A 21014-nucleotide genomic window follows, 5' to 3' on the forward strand; every position below is an offset into this window, starting at 1 on the left:
TTGCCTCAGAATGAAGGGAGCAGTAATCTCATTCTGGTTTATTTACATCTGAGTAAATGGGAAGGGCCTGGATTGCTCTAAGACTCTGGGTTATGAGTTTGGCCACATGACATACAGACAGACAGAACTGAGACCCACGGAAAGACTGTTAATCCGTGTGCTAAAGAGTAGAGCAAACATGAAGAAGGTTCTTAACCTCACTCAGTACACATAAATGTGATGAACCAGAACACCTAGTCGAACAAGTGCTGACTGAATTGCTGCAGTGTCTGTGTTCAGAGCTGTGCTGGGTGCTTCGAGCAGATGGTGACAGAAGACGCCCACAAACTGGTTGGAGAGATAAGCCGAAGAGAGTTATGATTAGTATTGTGACATAAGGAAGCTGGAATTGTATGGCGCCCACCTTCTCCGGGAAGAGAAGGTCCTTGTGTGCTGGCCTTGTGGAGGACGGGAATTGGGCTTTGACTCACTCATGAATGGATTAGAGTTGGGTAAATTAACCTAGGGCATTTTGGATGCCTTCCAGGAGTGATCTCCCCTTTCCTGCTACAAAGTCATTCCTCCCCCTGGGGCTTGAACTCCAGTTAGTGCCCATCAGCAGAATTGTGTTGTTTTTAAAGTTTTTATAGATTTATTTGGGAGGCAGACAGAGGCACTCTCACAGTCTTGTTCATTCCCTAAATGCCCACAGTGACTAGAGGGCCTAAACCAGGAGCCAGGAACTCAATCCAGCTGTCCCATTGGGGGATGGCAGGAACCCAGCTACTTGAGCCATTGCTGCTGCCTCCTAGGATCTGCATTAGCAGGAAGCTGGAGCCAGGGGACCGAGCCTGGTTGAAACCGGGTACTTGGCATCCTAGCCTGTGATTTAACCACCAGGCCAAATGCTCACTGCCAGCAGCTCTGGCTTTTTTTTTTTTTTTTTTCCCTCTTCTTTGAAGCAGTAATTTTAGCATGATGCCAAAGATAGAGAGGAATAAAACAACAAATGCCTGGAAGGTGGGCTAGGGAGGGTGAAATTTGGCTTATTTTCTAGCACCTCTTGTTTCAGGAAGAATAAATTTGGGAACTATCAAACACTCTAAAAATAAGTATAGGACATCTTACAGTTCTCTTTGTCAGTAAGAAAATGTATCATAATTGAGGCAAACTAACTTTATATTCAATATGAAATATCTGCAATGGAATTGAAGATTATATTTAAGCATTTTTTTGAAGGTTTATTTATTTGAAAGGCAGAGAGAGAGAGAGGTCTTCCATCTGCTGGTTCACTCTCCAGATGGCCCCTATGGGCAGAGTTGCACTGGTCAGAAGCGGGGAACCAGGAGTTTCTTCTGGGTCTCCCACACGATGCAGGGGCCCTAGCACTTGGGCCATCTTCTACTGCTTTTTCAGGCTGTAGCTGAGAGATGGATCTGGAGCAGCTGGGTCTCAAACCGGCGCCCATATGGATGCAGGTACTGCAGGTGTTGGCTTTACCCACTATGCCACAGCACTGGCCCCATTTTTCATAAATTTAAGTTGATTAGACTTCATATATGACTTGTCTAGCTGGTTTTTGAAATTTAGCCACTGAATGTTTGGTAAAGTAATTCTAAGTAAGAATTAGCTGTGAGATTCAGTTGCATTGTCTGTAAATTGAGAAAGGTAGTTGTACCTTCTCTGTAAAATCGTGTAAGCATTAAGTGAGATAAATTTTGTGAACAAGTTAGGATAGTGTCTAGATTATTAAATGCATGTAAGTGTTAGCTATTATTATTATTATTTTTTTTTTTTGACAGGCAGAGTTAGACAGTGAGAGAGAGAGAGAAAGGTCTTCCTTCCATTGGTTCACCCCCCAAATGGCTGCTACGGCCAGCGCACCGCGCCGATCCAAAGCCTGGAGCCAGGTGCTTCCTCCCGGTCTCCCATGTGGGTGCAGGGCCCAAGCACTTGGGCCATCCTCCACTGCACTCCCGGACCACAGCAGAGAGCTGGACTGGAAGGGGCGCAACCGGGACAGAATCCAGCGCCCCGATCTGGACTAGAACCCGGTGTGCCGGCTCCGCAGGTGGAGGATTAGCCTAGTGAGCTGCGGTGCTGGCCAAGCTATTATTGTTTTCAACCAGTCATCTCTTGGGGAACATACCCTTTACAAATGCTAGTTATGTAAATTGCACAGGACTATGTAATTGGGGAAATGACAGTGTTTTATACTTTTCCTATTTTCAGTAGGCATTGGATGAAGACTCAAGTACAGATATTGATTTGTCAGTTCTAAGGGAATGAAACTTTTTTTTTTTCTGACAGGCAGAGTGGACAGTGAGAGAGAGAGAGAGAAAGGTCTTCCTTTTCTATTGGTTTACCCTCCAATGGCTGCTGCGGCCGGCGCACTGTGGCCTGCGCATCACGCTGATCCGAAGCCAGGAGCCAGGTGCTTCTCCTGGTCTCCCATGGGGTGCAGGGCCCAAGGACTTGGGCCATTCTTCACTGCCTTCTCGGGCCATAGCAGAGAGCTGGCCTGGAAGAGGGGCAACCAGGACAGAATCCGGTGCCCCGACTGGGACTAGAACCCATACCTAATTTTTAAAAATTTCATTCCTGGGCCGGCACTGTGGCTCAACAGGCTAATTCTCCGCCTTGTGGCGCTGGCACACCGGGTTCTAGTCCCAATCGGGGCACCGGATTCTGTCCCGGTTGCCCCTCTTCCAGGCCAGCTCTCTGCTATGGCCCGAGAAGGCAGTGAAGGATGGCCCAAGTCCTTGGGCCCTGCACCCCATGGGAGGCCAGGAGAAGCACCTGGCTCCTGGCTTTGGATCAGTGAGATGCGCTGGCCGCAGCGGCCATTGGAGGGTGAACCAACGGCAAAGGAATACCTTTCTCTCTGTCTCTCTCTTTCTCTCACTCTCCACTCTGCCTGTCAAAAAAAAAAAAAAAAAATAGGTATGGATGTTTGGTGTATCAGTTAAGACTCCAGTTGGGATGCCCATATCAGAGTGCTTGGGTTTGAGGACCAGCTCCATTCCTGATTCCAGCTGCCTGCTAATGTGCATTCTGGGAGGCAGCAGGTGATGACTCGGGCATCCCTTCCATCCAGGCCCGAAACGCAGACTGAGTTCCCAGTTTCTGGCTTTGGCTTGGCCCAGCCCCAGCTATTGTGGGCATTTTTGCAAGTGAACCAGCAGTTCTTTCTCTATCAGTCTCTGTTTATCTGTCTGCAAATAAATAAAATAAATACAAAACTTAACCACTTGCAGGTGCCAGTGCACTGTGGTTCAGTGGATTAAGCCACAGCCTGCAGTGCCAGCATCTGATATGGGCACCAGTTTGAATCCTAGCCACTCCACTTCTGATCCAGCTCCCTACTAAAGCTCCTGGGAAAGCAGCAGAGGGTGGACCAAGTTCTTGGGCCCCTGCTTCCAAATGGGAGACCCTAAAGAAGCTTCTGGATCCTGGCTCCAGCCTGGCCTAGTCCTGGGTGTTCTGACCATCTGGGAAGTGAAACAACAGATGGAATGTCTCTCTCTCTTTCTGCTGTAACTACCTTTCAAATAAATGAATATTTAAAAAAAAATTCTTTTTTTTTTTTTGAAAAAGATATTTATTTATTTGAGAAGTAGAGTTACAGACAGTGAGAGGGAGAGACAGAGAGAAAGGTCTTCCATCTGCTGGTTCACTCCCCAAATGGCCACAATGACCAGAGCTAGGCTGATCCAAAGCCGGGAGCCAGGAGCTTCTTCCAGGTCTCCCACGTGGGTGCAGGGGCCCAAGGACTTGGGCCATCTTCCACTGCTTTCTCAGGCCACAGCAGAGAGCTAGATTGGAAGAGGAGCAGCGGGACTAGAACCAGCGCCCATATGGGATGCTGAGATGCGGGCGCCACAAGTGGAGGATTGGTAACCTACTGTGCCATGGCACTGGCCCCAAAAAACCGACTTTTTTTTTTTTAAGATTTATTTATTTATTTGAAAAGCAGAGAGGCAGAGAAGAGAGAGAGGTCTTCCATCTGCTGGTCACTCCGCAGATGGCTGCAATGGCTGGAGCTGCGCCAATCCGAAACCAGGAGCCTGGAGCTTCCTCCGGGTCTCCCACACAGGTTCAGGGGCCCAAGGACTTGAGCATCTTCTACTGCTTTCCCAGGTGTTAGCAATGAGCTGGATTGGAAGTGGAGCAGCCGGGACTCAAACCGGTGTCCATATGGAATGCCGGCACTATAGGTGGTGGCTTTAACCACTAATCCACAGCGCTGTTCCCAAAACCCACTTTTAAAAATCAGAAATGCTGATGATTCTAAGCAGTTTAAGAAAATACCTAAGCAGGCCGGTGCCGCGGCTCAATAGGCTAATCCTCCGCCTGCGGTGCCGGCACACCGGGTTCTAGTCCCGGTCGGGGCGCTGGATTCTATCCCAGTTGCTCCTCTTCCAGTTCAGCTCTCTGCTGTGGCCCGGGAAGGCAGTGGAGGATGGCCCAAGTGCTTGGGCCCTGCACCCGCCTGGAAGACCAGGAGAAGCACCTGGCTCCTGGCTTCAGATCGGCGCAGTGCAGTCTGCTGATCCGAATCAGTGGCCACTGGGGGGTGAACCAACAGAAAAGGAAGACCTTTCTTTCTGTCTCTCTCTCTCTCACTGTCCACTCTGTCTGTCCAAAAAAAAGAAAGAAAGAAAGAAAATACTTAAGCAACACTTATTGGCATAAAACATTTGCTGTATTTTCTTCATTTTACTACCTTCTTTCACATTTTATATTTTTATTAATTAAAGTGCAAATGAATAAAAGATGTAATTGAAGGAAGGTCATAAATATCCTGGGTGTTTCTTTAGGCTCCCCAGTGAACTGTACAGTTCGCTTAACTGTAGTGATGACCTGACTGTGCGAATTATTTAAAATGTCATCTATTAGAAACAGTTCATGCAACTAAATAGTAATGAATGCAGACTGGTTTATTTTTAGTCTCTACTTTCTGGTGTGTGTCATGTGGTTTGGAGACAGTGTTGAACAGGTTTAGGAAATAAGTTGTACAGCCTGGTGAGGGTTTGTTTGCTTGAAAGGGTGTAGTGATGATAGAATGGGTGTGGGTTTCTCCCCAGTTCTAACAAAGAGCACAGCTTTGGCAAAGGCAATTGCTTGAGAACAACTTCCTGAGACAGAATGTAGTGAGGTTCAACCTTGAACTGCTTCTGCCTCCAAATTGAGGACCTCCTCTAGGCCCTTCCCCTCTATGCCTCCGTGTCTGAAGGTTCTGTGACTGCTGATGACCCTGCTGTCTTTGCTGTCTTCTTTTGTAGTGGAAATGCACAAATAATACCTGGAGCTCCTCTGGGGTTAAGCGATTTTTAAACCCTGAGCATTTCTAGTTATGGTCCAAATTTTTATTCTCATTTGCTGCCAGAAAAGGACAAGGAGCAACCAACTGTCCTATCTGAGAATAAGGTTCTGAGGGAGGGAGATCCTATGAACATATTTTGGAAGAGAAAGATGGTCCTGAGCATAAAGTTTTTACTCATTTAGAAGATAATTGGACCTGGGCAGCAGCTGCAAAGGTAAAAGCTAGGTTCTCTGCTTTGAAGGGGAGAGGAAAAAATATAAAATCTATACCACAAAATCGTGGTAAAGCATTACATGCAGCAAATATTATGGAAGAGAAGGAACAAATAGATAATTGAGAGAAGGCAAACCGTGAATTGAATTTTTCAGATTAGGTTTTCCCCCCAAGCTCTTCATAATGAAAACTTTGAGAAATATACAGAAAAATTTAAAGAATAGTGAACACTCATATATAGTCCACCTTAACCCAGCAGTTAACATTTTGCTTTCTTTATATTTTTTGACAAACTGTTTGAAAATTGCATTTAGAGGTACTCTGGTACCCCTGAATCCTTCTGCATGTATCTCCTGAGAATGGGGACTTTTTCCTGCATAACCACATACTACTTTCACACCTAACTAGACAATAATTCTATTCTCTACCATTGGGTCCGTATTCAGATTTCCTCAATTATTTGAAGGTAGTTTTTTTTTTTTTTTTTTTTTTTTTAATTCTTGACAGGCAGAGTGGACAGTGAGAGAGAGACAGAGAGAAAGGTCTTCCTTTTGCCGTTGGTTCACCCTCCAATGGCCGCCGCGGTAGCGCGCTGCGGCCGGCACACCGCGCTGATCCGATGGCAGGAGCCAGGTGCTTCTCCTGGTCTCCTATGGGGTGCAGGACCCAAGCACTTGGGCCATCCTGCACTGCACTCCCGGGCCACAGCAGAGAGCTGGCCTGGAAGGGGGGGCAACCGGGACAGGATCGGTGCCCCGACCGGGACTAGAACCCGGTGTGCCGGCGCCACAAGGCGGAGGATTAGCCTAGTGAGCCGCGGCGGCGGCCAGATTTTGTTTGTTTTCTATAATGTCTTCAAGTCTCTTCCAATCCCCAAGAGAAGCCAGCTGTTGAAGTTCTCAGGTAGGGGGAGATGTTGGGGTGTGGAGGGTGAGAGTTCAAGAGGGATAGTTTAAGGTGCTGGCTTCATCGTTGTAATCTTTCATCTAGTGCTACCTTTGGTTGTAGTTATATGCTTTGTTGTTCTGCATTATGATTAAGAATTAAGGTGAAGACAAATTAATTTTTGCTCTGTTTTTCTTCTCTCTGCCATTCCTCCTTAGTGCTTTGCACATCTCTGAAACACCACCCTCCTCTGGGCAAGATGGAGTGTTAATAGTGAGAAAGGTTTTTAGTCAGGACATTGAGTCTGTGGAGTCGTCTTTCAACAACATAAATAATTCCCCACCAGTGAAAACAATACAACTTACTTCAAGACAAGTTCACATGTAAATAGTCTTTTTTTTCTTTTAAGTTTTATTTATTTATTTGAAAGGCAGAGTTAGAGAAAGGCAGAGGCACAGAAAGAGTCTTCTATCTGCCAGTTCACTCCTCCAGATGGTCGCAATGGCCAGAGCTGAGCCCATTGAAAGCCAGGAGCCTGGAGCTTCATCCAGGTCTCCCCCATGGGTGCAGGGGCCCAAGGACTTGGGCTGTCTTCTGCTGCTTTCCCAGGCCATAGCAGAGAGCTGGATCGGAAGTGGAGCAGCCAGGACTCCAGCTGGTGCCCATATGGGATGCTGGAACTGCAGGCGGCAGCTTTCCCCACTATGCCACAGCACCAGCCCCCATAAATAGTCTTTACTGAGAGTTAATATCAACTCCTTAGACTTCCTTAGGGTTACTAAGAATGGTGCAGGTTTTGACATCTGCCTTGCTACTTTAGTTGCCATCAGGTTAGACTAGTTTACTAGAAACACCCTGCCTTCAGCTGTGGCAGTTCCAGTGCCTTTCTGCACAAGGATTATGTAGTTTCCTTTCTCTGTGTTTTGGGGTGGTTCTGTGCTTTACCCTTGAAGGTGGCTTTATATGGGGATTCTTGATTATAGTGGGTTTAGTAACTAAAAGCTTTTCCTCCTCTCTTTGTTAACAAAACTCTTTATAACAATGTCAATTATAATTAGGTCTGGAGTTCAAGAAGTGGGCTCAGATATGACTATATTGGGTATGTTAGAAGTTGATATTTTTCTTTTTAGTTTGACAGATAGAGTTAGACAGTGAGAGAGAAACAGAGAGAAAGGTCTTCCTTCCGTTGGTTCACCCCCCAAATGGCCACCACGGCCGGAACTGTGCTAATCTGAAGCCAAGAGCCAGGTGCTTCCTCCTGGTCTCCCATGCGGGTGCAGGTGCCCAAGCACTTGGGCCATCCTCCACTGCCTTCCTGGGCCACAGCAGAGAGCTGGACTGGAAGAAGAGCGACCGGGACTAGAGCCCGGTGCCTGTATGGGATGCTGGCGCCACAGGCAGAGGATTAACCAAGTGAGCCACGGCGCCGGCCCCAAAAGTGGATATTTGATTGTACATTTCTCCATGGTTTTCCATATACCCCTCTTAAACATATTGGTAAATTATGAATTCAAACAAGTATAAACTGATTTTTTTCTGAAATATAGGATATAGTGCCACACTAGTACTTGCTGAGGAGTTTGAAAAAATTATCATACTCTAAAAAGATTTCAGTGCCCAGTTCTTTTATTTTATTTCATTATTTATTTATTTGAAAGAGTTATACAGAGAGAGAGAGAGAGAGAGAGAGATTTTCCACTGCTGGTTCACTCCCCAAGTGGCCACAACGGCTAGAGCTGCACCGATCCAAAGCCAGGAGCCAGGAGCTTCCTCCAGGTCTTTGCATGCAGGTGCAGGGCCCCAAGGACTTGGGCCATCTTCTTTTTTTAAAGATTTATTTATTTTGAAAGTCAAAGTTACACACAGAGAGAAAGAGAAGCAGAGAGATAGTCTTTAATCTGCTGGTTCACTCTCCAGTTGGCTACAGTGGCCACAGCTGCGCCATTCCGAAGCCAGGAGGCAGGAGCTTCTAGGTCTCCCACGCGGGTGCAGGGGCACAAGGACCTGGACCACCTTCTTCTGCTTTCCCAGACCATAGAGCAGAGAACTGGATCGGAAGTAGAGCATCCAGGTCTTGAACTTGTGCCCCTGTGGGATGCCAGCACTGCAGGTGGTGGCTTCACCTGCTATGCCGCAGCCCTGGTGCCTTGGGCCATCTTCTATTGCTTTCCCAAGCCATAAGAGAGAGTTGGATCAGAAGTGGAGCAGGTGGGACTTGAACCCCTGCCCGTATGGGATGCCAGCACTGCAGGTGTTGGCTATATCTGCTACACCACAGCCCCTGCCCCACCCAGTTCTTTTAGATGATGATCTAGATTAGAAAGATACCTGATAGCACATGATTTAGCAGGAAGCCTTGGACTAGATAATATTCCTTCCAATTTCAAATTTTTCTAGATTGTTGTATATATAAATTGCTGTGTGTACATGCTTATATTTACACATAGGGAATTTCTAGGATTTACAAGAAACTAATGATACAAGTGTACTTCAAAAGAATTCATAGGAAAAGGAATTAAGAGAGAGTTTATTTTGATACAGAAAATTGAAATCTGTGCTTGAGTCGTCTTCAAAAAGTTTATGAGAAATGCATATTATAAAAAAACTGGGGGGCTGGTTATTGTGGTACAGCAGGTAAAGCCACCACCTACAATGCTGGCATCCTATTTGGGGGCCGGTTCATGTCCCAGCTGCTCTGCTTTTGATTCAGCTCCCTGGTAATAGCCTGGGAAAAGCAGCAGAGAATGGCCCAACTTCTTGTAGCCTGGCCTGGCTTCAGCCACTTAGGCCATCTGGAGAGTGAACCAGTGGATGGAAGATATCTGTCTCTTCCTCTCTCTGTAATTCTGACTTTTAAATAAATAAATCTCAAAGAATAAATAAAGAGAAACCAAACTATGGGTGTGGGCACGTTTTTTCTTCTATGATCACTCAGCCACCTGCTGCCCATCCCCCCATTTACTTCCAATCTGCCAGGAGTGTAAACTGTTCTCCAGAAATGCCTTTTGCATTTTCAAAGTTTTGTTGTGTACTTGTACTTATTACCAGATTTTTAGTTGTCAGCTTATCCCTGAGTTTATGGAATTAATCCAAAATGAGGAGCAAAATATCTTTCTTGCAGGTGTCATCTGATGATAGCATGACCATTTTATAAATTTCTTAATTTCCTTCCATGGAGCAGTTCCTTTCCTGGGCACTCAGTGGATCTCCTGGAATTACAGGAAAGAGGCTGGTCTGAGGCTGTGGTTATCCTTTGCCCAAAGGTCAGTCCTGAGGGAAAAGAAGAGGCCTTTAGAGCCTCTAGATTTTTTGTTTGTTTTAAAGATTTATTTGAAAGAGTTGCAGATAAAGAGGGAGAGATGGAGAGAGAGGTCTTCCATTTTCCAGTTTACTCCATAGGTGGCCACCACAGCCACAGCTGGGCCAGGCTGAAGCCAGGAACTTCATCTGGGTGGTAGGCCCAAACACCTGGACCACCTTCCGATGCTTTTCCCAGGCCATTAGCAGGGAGCTGAATTGGAAGTGGAGCAACCTGGACTACAATAGTGCCCATATAGGATTCCAGTGTCCAAAGTGGCTTAACCTGCTGTGTGCCACAACGCCAGCCCCAGGTTTTTTATTTTTTATTTTTTAAGGTTTTATTTATTTTAAAGGCAGAGAATGAGAGAGATCTTCCATCTGCTGGTTCACTTCTCAGATGGCTGCAATAGCCAGGGCTGGGCCAGGCAGAAGCTAGAAGTCTGGAACGTAGTCCACGGCTACCCTGTGGGTGGCAGGGACCAAGTAATTGAGCCATCATCAGCTGCCTCCCAAGGTGCACATTAGCAGGAATGTGGATGGGAAGTGGAATAACCAGGGCTTGAATGAGGCACTCTGATTTGGGGTGCAGGTGTCCCAAGTGGCAGCTTAACTGTGGATGAAATACGTGTTCCCCAGAGCATGTGTTATATAGCCATACAGAGCTTTAAAGTGTGGAAGTTGTACCAGGTTCATTTTAAACTCAATTTGGCTTTCTTTTGTTAAATATTAACCACCTGATGTTTATCACAGTCTTAATTAAGCCTAAACTTCATTCTTGAGTTAATTTCAGTTGCTCTTGATTTAATTTATTTTCTAGCTCTCACCATTCTTGAGCTTTTAAACTTTCTGCTTTGACACTCTAGAGATGACCTGGAGTTGTGACAGCTCGCTTTTGACAGTGGACTGCTGGTTCAGTGGGAGTGGAGCTCTACTCACCCAGCTTGGACTAATTTTATGCTCTTTATAGTTTCCCACAGTCAGATCACTCGCCTCTACAGCCGGTTCACCAGCCTGGACAAAGGAGAGAATGGGACTCTCAGGTAGGCAGTTTCTTTCTTTCTTTTCCTCACAGAGAGTAGAAGTTCTGGCAATGTCTGAATAGCCACCTTTATCCCATGGGTATCCAGCATGTTGCAGGCCGGGGCCATTTTGTCACTGGTTTTTTGAGTGTCACTGAGCCACAAGGGATTTAAATAAGCAGAACAGTGGCACTAAGTTTGTCACTAGGTGCTTGCTGCTTTGTTCCAGCTCCTCTTAGATGAGGAGGCCATTGTTTTGGTCCTGGGAATGTACTTTTGGGGGTTTTAGCTCACTTGCTCTCTTGCATTTTCCCATAGCCCTTTTCCAAACATTGGCTTTCGTGAAGAGGACCCAAAGAAATCCCAAGTGGTTTTGTCTTCTCTCTTGTCCCAGGCTATCCCATGATCCTGATGTAAATCACTTTATGCATTTTTAAATTTTGAAAATTTATTTATTTTAATTTGAGAGGCCAAGAAACCAACAGAGGGGGAGGAGGAGAGAGCGAGCGAGAGCGAGAGAGCAAGCAAGCAAGCGTGAGTGAGAGCACTCCCATCACTGGTTCACTACCTAAATGCCCTCAACAGCCAGAAGCTGAGACTGGGGGCCAGGAACTCAAGCCTTTTCTCCCACTTGGGTGACATGAACCAAACTATTTTTCAAATGTCTCCTTATCACTGCCCTCACCCTAACTTCTATTGGCAACCTTTCTCAGACCGTGGTTCCTCAAGCTTTCGTTGGCTGGCAGGTAATGAAGCTGTTTGGCTTTCTGGTGGCTGGCATGTAGTGGATTCGGGCTTCCCTGGAAGGCCTGTAGCACAGGTGTGGACTGTATCATCAATGGGGAAGGAATGCAGTTGAGAAGCCTTTGAATGGAATCCTCAGGCAAGAGCAGCTGCAAAATGCTAGTAAATGCACAGGGCTGTATTTGTTCCGATGGAAACCTGTCAGCACTGGAGGCTGAGACTGACTGCAGTCATGCTGTATTAACCACTAAATCAGTGCCTCTGGATACCTTCCATGAGCAAAAACCAGCCTAGGTGCTTTCTTTCCGTTTTGTCTTATTGTGGTAAAATACACATAACATAAGCAAATCAGTGGCATTAGGTGCATTCACAGTGTTCTACAACCATGGCTATACTCTAGTTTCAGATTTTCATCACCTGTAATGGAAACTCTGTACCCATTAAGCACTGTCTTCCCATCCTGCCATTTTCTGAACTTCTACTAATCTACTTTTTGTCTCCCTCTGGACATTTCATGTAAATGGAATCATACTGTTTGTGACCTTCTCATGACTAGCTGCTTTCGCTTAACATGATGTTTTCAAGGTTCATCAATGTTATAGCATATATTGATATTTCATTCCTTTTTATGGCTGAATAACGATATTCTATTGCATAGATATTCCATATTTTATTTGATCATTTGTTGGACATTTGAATTCAGTGCTGTTTTGAACATTTCTGTATGAACATATGTTTTAATTTCTCTCGAACATATACTTAGGGATGGAATTTGGATCAGATTCTGTGCTCAATGAGGAACCACTGAACTATTTTCCATGGTGGTTGGATCATTTCACATTTCCACAAGCAGTGTACAAGGCTGCCAGTTTCTCTGCATATTCACCAACACTTACTATCCTAGTTTTGATTCTAGTCATCCTGGTGGGTATGAAGTTGTATACAATTGTGTGTGTTTTTTTTAAGATTTATTTATTTATTTGAAAATCAGAGTTACACAGAGAGAGGAGAGGTGGAGAGAGAGGTCTTCTATCCGATGGTTCACTCCCCAATTGGTCGCAACAGCTGGAGCTGTGCTGATCCAGAGCCAGGAGCCAGGAGCTTCTTCCAGGTCTCCCATGTGGGTGCAGGGGCCCAAGGTCTTGGGCCATCTTCTACTGCTTTCCCAGGCCATAGCAGAGAGCTTGATTGGAAGTGGAGCAGCCAGGTCTCGAACCAGTGCCCAAATGGGATGCCAGCGCGTCAGGCCAGGGCATTAACCTGCTGTGCCACAGCGCCAGCCCCACCATTGTGGTTTTGATTTGCATTTCCCTGATAGCTAATGATGTTGAGCAACTTTTTGTAATCCTATTGACAATTTATTTGTTTATTTATTTGAAAGGCAAAGCTACAGAGAGGCAGAGACAGAGAGAGAGAGAGAGAGAGAGAGAGAGAGAGAGAGAGAGAGAGGGAGGTAGAGGTCCTGTATCTGCTGGTTCACTCCCCAGATGACTGCAATGGCCGGAGCTGCACTGATCCAAAGCCAGGAGGCAGGAGCTTCCTCTGGGTCTCCTAAGCGGGTGCAGGGGCCCAAGGATTTGGGCCAACTTCTACTGCTTTCCCAGGCCACAGCAGAGAGCTGGATCGGAAGTGGAGCAGCCAAGGACATGAACTGGCATCTAAACGGGATGCGAGCATCACAGGTAGTGGCTTTTCCCACTATGCTACAAGGCCAGCCCTTTCAGTTATTTTTTGTATATAGAATGGCGTAAGAGTCCAGCTTAGTTTCTGTATGTGGGTATCTAGTTATCCCAGCATCATGGGTTGAAGAAATTAAAACTGTGAATTTATAGTTGAAAAATAGACTAGAAATCTACACTTTTTTAAAGGATTTATTTATTTATCTTAAAGATTTATTTTTTATTCATTTGAAAGAGTTACAGAGAGAGGTAGAAGTTCACTCCCCAGATGTCTACAATATCCAGGACTAGGCCAGGCCAGAGCCTAGAGTCCAGAGTTTTAGCTGGTTCTTTTTTTTTTTTTTTTTGACAGGCAGAGTGGATAGTGAGAGAGAGAGACAGAGAGAAAGGTCTTCCTTTTTGCCGTTGCTTCACCCTCCAATGGCCACTGCAGCCGGCTCATTGCGCTGATCCGAAGCCAGGAGCCAGGTGCTTCTCCTGGTCTCCCATGCGGGTGCAGGGCCCAAGCACTTGGGCCATCCTCCACTGCCTTCCTGGGCCATAGCAGAGAGCTGGCCTGGTAGAGGGGCAACCCGGATAGAATCCGGCACCCTGACCAGGACTAGAACCCGGTGTGCCGGCGCCACAAGGCAGAGGATTAGCCTGTTAAGCCACGGCGCCGGCCTTAGCTGGTTCTTAAGAATGGTGGGGATCCAAGTACTTGAACTATCATTGCTGTCTCCAGGATCTCATTAGCAGGAAGCTGGATCAGGAGCAGAGAAGCAGAGAAGCCAGGACTTGAAACTGGCACTCCAATATAGGATAGTCCAAAAAGGGACTTAAGTGCATTAAATACCCACCCTAAAATTTCTATTTTTGGGGGCTGGTGATGTAGCATAATAGGTTAAGCCTTCACATGAGGTGCCGGTTCAATTCCCAGCTGTTCTACTTCTGATCTAACTCCCTGCTAATGACCTGGGAAAGCAGTGGAAGATGACCCAAGTGCTTGGGCTCCTGTACCCATGTGGGAGACCTGGATGAAGCTCTTGGCTCCTGGCTTCAGATCAGACCAGCTCTGGCTGTTGTAGCCATTGTGGAGTGACCCAGGGGATGGAGACTTCTCTCTGTCTCTCCCTCTCTCTCTCTCTCTGTAATTCTTTCCTCTCAAATAAATAAATCTTTTTAAAAATTCTATTTTCTTCTTTCAGCTCCAATACTTTTTTTTTTCATTTATTAAACTTTTATTTAATGAATATAAATTTCCAAAGTACAGCTTATGGGTTATAATGGCTTCCCCCCTCCCATAACTTCCCTCCCACCTGCAACCCTCCCCTTTCCCGCTCCCTCTCCCCTTCCATTCACATCAAGATTCATTTTCAATTCTCTTTATATACAGAAGGTCAGTTTAGTATATATTAGGTAAAGATTTCAACAGTTTGCCCCCATATAGCAACACAAAGTGAAAAAAATACTGTTGGAGTACTAGTTATAGCATTAAATAACAGTGTACAGCACGTTAAAGATAGAGATCCTACATAATATTTTTTTAAAAAATTAATTTTCTATGCCATTTCCAATTTAACACCAGGTTTTTTTTTTTTTTTCATTTCCAATTATCTTTATATACAGAAGTTCGATTCAGTATATAATTAGTAAAGATCTCATCAGTTTGTACCCACACAGAAACACAAAGTGTAATAATACTGTTTCAGTACTAGTTATAGCATCACTGCACATTAGACAACACATTAAAGACAGATCCCACATGGGATGTAAGTACACAGTGACTCCTGTTGCTGACTTAACAATTTGACACTCTTGTTTATGGCGTTAGTAATCTCCCTAGGCTCTAGTCATGAGTTGCCAAGGCCATGGAAGCCTTTAGAGTTTGCTGACTTTGATCTTATTCCGATAGGGTCATAGTCAAAGTGGAAGTTCTCTTCTCCCTTCAGAGAAAGGTACCTCCTTCTTTGATGGCCCCGTTCTTTCCACTGGGATCTCACTCACAGAGATCTTTCATTTAGGTCTTCTTCTTTTTTTTCTTTTCCATGGTATCAGCTCCAATACTTTAATAATTCCTTTGAGTTTGGGTTTAAATCTTCCTCCTAAATTCATATTTAACCACTAAGTAAAGATGATTTGGGGGCCAGTGTTGTGGTGTAGGTAAGCCACCCTGCACGGCTGGATTCCCATATGAGTACTGCTTCGCATCCTAGCTGCTCCACTTCTGATTCATCTCCCTGCTAATGGCCTGGAAAAAGCAATAGAAGAGCCAGCGCCGCAGCTCACTAGGCTAATCCTCCGCCTTGCGGCGCCAGCACACGGGGTTCTAGTCGTGGTCGGGGCACCGGATTCTGTCCCAGTTGCCCCTCTTCCAGGCCAGCTCTCTGCTGTGGCCCGGGCAGAGAGCTGGACTGGAAGAGGGGCAACTGGGACAGAATAATCCAGAGCCCCAACCGGGACTAGAACCTGGGGTGCTGGTGCCACAGGTGGAGGATTAGCTTAGTGAGCCACAGTGCCGGCCGTGAACAAGCTTTTGTAAAATGAGCTGTTTCCCCTTAGAAAGGGTAAAAACATTCCACAGGTCAGTTTGTATCACCTGCTTCTTAGACTCTGGGTGATCTTTGCTCAATCCCTGAAATACCACTTTTCACTGTGCAAACTCACTCATCTGGTTGGTGTTTGTTGAGTATCTGCAATGGGTTCGGCATGGTTTTCAGTGCTGGTTGCTGCAAATTCCTGGTCAGGAAAAAGCTGGTAGGAAGTGATAGGGTAGTTTTTGATTTCACAGTCACCAAAATCTGAAGATTTTTGTATTCAGTTTTGTGAAGCTCTAGGTCTTAAACCTATTTGATCTTCACTGTGGAGTGAATTAAAATAAGAGAGAGGGGCCAGTGCTGTGGTACAGGGGGTTAAAGCCCTGGCCTGCAGTTCTGGCATCCCATATGGGCACTGGTTCGTGTCCCAGCTGCTCCCACTTCCAATCCAGCTCTCTGCTGTGGCCTGGGAAAGCAGTAGAAGATGGCCCAAGTCCTTGAGCCCCTATACCTGCATGGGAGACTTGGAAGAAGCTCCTGGCTCCTGGCTTCAGCTCAGCTCAGCTCTGGCCTTTGCAGCCATTTGGGGAGTGAACCAGCAGATGGAAGACCTCTCTCTCTTTCTGGCTGTAACTCTCTCTGTAACTCTATTTCAAATAAATAAAATAAATCTTTTAAAAAAATAAAATAAAATAAAAAAACACAAGGGAGGAGCACCATGACACGTTAAATACGGAAGAGGCTACTTTGTCGTACCACATAATGTACATAATCGTACAGTAGAGTAAACAGCTAGCACATTTTATGTAAATCATTTTGTGGGACCTGCCTGCTATCAGGGATTTCCCACTGGAACCTTGTAATGATGGCCACCTCAGCCTCTGGCCTTCTCGTGGGACTGTCTTCCTCCTTCTGCACAGTTTCCTCTTGTTCCTGCTCTGGCCTTAGAGATTATCTGGTACTCCATACTGTTCTTTAGTACAGAATTACAGGTTCGGCTCTCGCTGACTATGATTGCCAAACTCAGCTCACAACCTACCTTTTTTTTTTTTTTTTTTTTGAGATTTACTTATTTATTTGAAAGGCAGAGGCAGAGAGAGAGAAGTCCTTCATCCACTGGTTCACTCCCGTTAGTTTCATCTGAATCTCCCACTTGGGTGCAGGGGCCCAAGTACTTGGGCTATCTTCTGCTGCTTTCCCAGGTACATTAGCGAGAGCTGATTGTGAAGCAAAGCAGCCAGGACTTGAACCGGTGCCAGTATGGGATGCTGGCACTGCAGGCAGCATTTAACCCAGGGTGCTACAACGTCAGCCCCTCAAGACTCATCTTGTCCTTTCCAGAGCCCCTGAGGGGCTCAAGTGGCTTATCTTTTTTTTTTTTTTTTTAATCTAGAACAGGCTCCACCTTCTTTTTTTTTTTCCCCACCTTCTTAAGAAGGCAGTTGCATGGTTGTTAAAAGAGCTTTTCCTTCTGCACTGTTTACTTTCTTCTTCCAAAGTGTTCCATGTCTGTGGCCTGCAGCCAGATTCTGCAGAGAGGCTGTAGTGTACCGTCCTTGGCATTCTGTGTTCTTTTGTAATGATCCCTCCCAATGGGAACACGAAACAGAGTCTGAAGTCCTCCGTTAGAATGGAGCATCTTCAAAGCGCTCTCAGATTTACCCCAACGGATGTTATATAGAACAATAATTTCTTGGTCTGTCAATAGGTATTGCTTGTCTTTTTTTTTTTTTTTTAAGATTTATTTATTTATTTCAAAGGCAGAGTTACAGAGAGGCAGAGGCAGAGAAGTCTTCCACCCGCTGGTTCACTCCCCAAATGTCTGCAGCGGCCGGAGCTGGGCTGATCTGGAGCCAGGAGCTTCTTCTGGGTCTCCCACGCAGGTGCAGGGGCCCAAGGGCTTGGGCCATCCCAGGCCATAGCAGAGAGCTGGATCGGAAGTGGAGCAGCCTGGACTTGAACCGGCACCCATATGGCATTCTGGCACTATAGGCAGTGGCTTTACCTGCTATGCCACAGTGCTGCCAGCCCCTTGTCTTGTTAAAGTTAACTAAAATTTGTGAAAAGCTTGTTAAACAAGGCTGAACATGCTGTGTTCTACCACATTTTAAAAAATTTTTTTAAATTTATTTTTATTTATTTGAAAGGCAGAGACAGAAGTTCTCTTCTGCCAGTTCATTCTCCAAATGCTTACAAAAGCCAGGGCTGGTCCAGGCAGAAGCCAGCTGCCCGGATTCGGTATAAGTTTTCCATATGGGTATCAGGGACCCAACTACTTGAGCCATCACCTGCTTCCTCCCAAGGTACACATTAGCAGGAAGCTGGAATTAGGAGTGGAGCTGGGACTTAGAATACAAGTATCCAAAGCAGTTTTTTAAAAAATATTTTTAAAATATTTTTTTAAAAGTTATTTATTTGAAAATCAGAGTTATAAAACGAAAGAGGGAGAGAGAAAGATCTCTTCTATCCACTGGCTCACTCCCCAAATGACTACAACAGCCAGGGCTGGGCCAGGCTGAAGCCAGGTGCCTGGAACTCTATCTGGATCTACCACCATGTGGGTGGCAGGAGTCTAAGTCCTTGAGCCACCTTCTGCTGCTTTCCCAGTCACATAAACAGGGAGCTGGATTGGAAGTGGAGCAGCTGGGACTCATATGGGATGCCAGTGTCAGAGGCAGCTGCTTAACCCCTGCGTCACAACACCAACCCTCCAAGCAGCTTCTTAATTGCTCTCTTGCGTGCCCATTCCCAGCACATTTTTTTTAAAAGACTTACTGGGGCTGACACTCTGGCATAGTAGGTTAGGCCTCCATCTGTGGCACGGGTATCCCATATGGGCACCTGTTCAAGTCACATCTGCTCCGCTTCCTATCCAGCTCCCTGCTAATGGTCTGGAAAGCACTGGTGATAGCCCAAGTGCTTGGGCCTCTTCACCCACGTGGTAGATCTGAAGAAGCTCCAGCCATTGTAAGCTTTTGTCTCTCCCTCTCTCTGTAATTCTGCCTCTCAAATAAATAAATCTTTAAAAACAAAAAAGTAGCTGAGTCCTGTAAGAGGTCCAGAGGTGATCCTTTGTAGGTCAGGTCAAACTTGCACACAAAGATGGCTTCTTTGGTTTAAAGACATTATGTATTGTCCATATATACTGTGCTGGTCCAAGTCAGGATAATGATTACTCTTTGAGGAGGGGACAAATGGAGCCATGAGAGAAGCTTCTGGGTATTGGTAATCAATACTTTCTTAATCTGGGGGCTGGTTACAAACTTTACTTTGTGAAAATCATGCCAAATGCTTTTGACTTGTGCCCCTTTCTTTATGTTATACTTCAATAAATGTTAGCTTTTTAAATTATTATTATTAATTTATTTGAAAGGTAGAGTTACAGAGATAAGGAGAGACAAATCTTCCATCTGCTGGTTCATCCATCAAATGGCCACAATGGCCAGGGCTGTGCCAGGCCAATTCCAGGAACCAGAAGCTTCCTCTGGATTTCCTACATGGGTACAAGGGCCCAGGGACTTGGGCCCTCTGCTGCTGCTTTCCCAGGCACATTAGCAAGGGGCTGGATCAAAGTGGTGCAGCAGCTGGAACTCGAACCGGCAACCATATGGGATGCCAGTACTACATGCCACAGCCTTACCTGCTATGCCACATCACTGGCCCCTAAATGTTAGCTTTAGAAATATCCTTTGTGTTGAGCAAATTTGATTTTATGTCTTTTTCCAGTAGTATATTTTCTCTAATAATGCCATGAATAAAATATTCCTGGTTATTAAATTACACAGGTTTAGGTGACCATAGGGATAGCATAGACCAGTTAAACCTTTAAAAGTTAGTTTTTAATGGCAATTGGTAGTTGGTTGTGTTGTTACACGTCACTTTAAAACTTAAAATTTTAGGAGATTGCATTCTGGACAGTAGCCGTTCATCTGCTCCAACACTGAATGCTTTGAGGTGCAGAGGACAGTAGATTGAATGTCCTGGGCAAGCACTGGCTTTGTGTGCGGAAAAGTGTGATGCCAATCCAGTCTTCATTCTTGCTGTACATAACCTCTTTTCCTCCTCTAAAAGCTTCAAATACCTCTTCTTGATACTCTGAAATGTCACCATCTATAGGGTGAACCAGTGTATGGAAGACCTCTCTGTTTCTCCCTCCATGTAGCTATACCTCTCAAATAAGTAAATAGGGTCTTTAACAATTTTTTAATTTATTTAAAAGGAGATTTTTTAAAGTCCTCTATCTCCTATTGTTTTTGTTTGAAGATTTATTTATCTATTTGAAAGGTACAGTTAGAGAGAAGGAGAGATAGAGAGATCAGTTTGCTGACTCTACAAATCAACAGAATGCCCAGGGTTTGACCAGGCCAAAGCCAGAAGCCAGAAATTTCACCCAGGTCTCCTGTGTGGGTGGTAAGGTACTATGTGCTTGGACCATCTTCTGGTGTTTTCCCTGGTGCATTAACAGAGAGCTGGATTGGAAGTAGAGCAGCTGTGATTCAGACTGGTGCCCCTGTGGGATGCCAGTGTCATGCTGCAGGCTCTTTTTTTTTTTTTTTTTTTTTTAAGATTTGTTTATTTATTTGAAAGGCAGAATTATATAAAGAGAGAAACTTAGAGATCTTCTTTCCTCTGGGAAACTCATCAAACGGCCACAATGTCTGGGACTGGACTGGGCTGTAGCCAGAAGCTTCTTCCAGGTCTTCCTCTTTAGGGTGGCAGGGACCCAAGTAATTGTGCCATTTTCACTGCTTTCCCAGGCATAGTAGCAGGGAGCTGGATCCAAAGTGGAGGACTTGAACTGATGCTGTATATGATTTTGACATCATAGGCAGCAGCTTAACCTACTGGACCACAATGCTGGCCGCCCAATCTCCTATTTTTAATATACAAGATACTGCATTTTACAAATTCAGAAACTTACCAGCTGTTTATTGGTCCTTATTTGTGCATACTAGTTTTCTTCTTCTTCTTCTTCTTTTTTTTTTTTTGTATTTATTTATCTGAGAGGGAGAGTTACAGAGAGAGGGAGAGACAGGTCTTCCATCTGCTGGTTCATTCCCACAACAGCTGGAGCTAGGCAGTTACAAAGTCATAAACCAGGAGCTTCTTCTGGGTCTCCCACGTGGATGCAGGGGCCCAAGCACTTGGGCCATCTTCGACTACTTTCCCAGGCCACCAGCAGAGAGCTGGATTGGAAGTAGAGCAGCCAGGATTTGAACTGGTACCCATATTGGATGCTGGCGCCACAAAGGCTTAATCCACTATACCACAGCGCTGGCCCTGTGCTTACTAGTTCTTACTAATGCTCCTAGGGGATAATCTTTTGCACTGTGTTCCCAGGTAGATATCTCAG

General features: G+C 45.4%; 1 protein-coding gene across 2 annotated transcripts in view; it reads left to right on the top strand.

Moving 5' to 3' along the window:
* Positions 1–21014, top strand: part of CHP1 (calcineurin like EF-hand protein 1) — a 76529-nt gene that overhangs the window by 1775 nt on the left and 53740 nt on the right. For both annotated transcript variants that reach the window (XM_062205673.1, XM_062205672.1), the window contains exon 2: positions 10671–10743. In XM_062205673.1, coding sequence (XP_062061657.1) covers positions 10671–10743 — 73 coding nt within the window. The remainder of the gene's footprint in view (positions 1–10670; positions 10744–21014) is intronic.

This window comes from Lepus europaeus, chromosome 11 (genome assembly GCF_033115175.1).
Source record: "Lepus europaeus isolate LE1 chromosome 11, mLepTim1.pri, whole genome shotgun sequence".
Classification (NCBI taxonomy): Eukaryota; Metazoa; Chordata; class Mammalia; order Lagomorpha; family Leporidae; genus Lepus; species Lepus europaeus.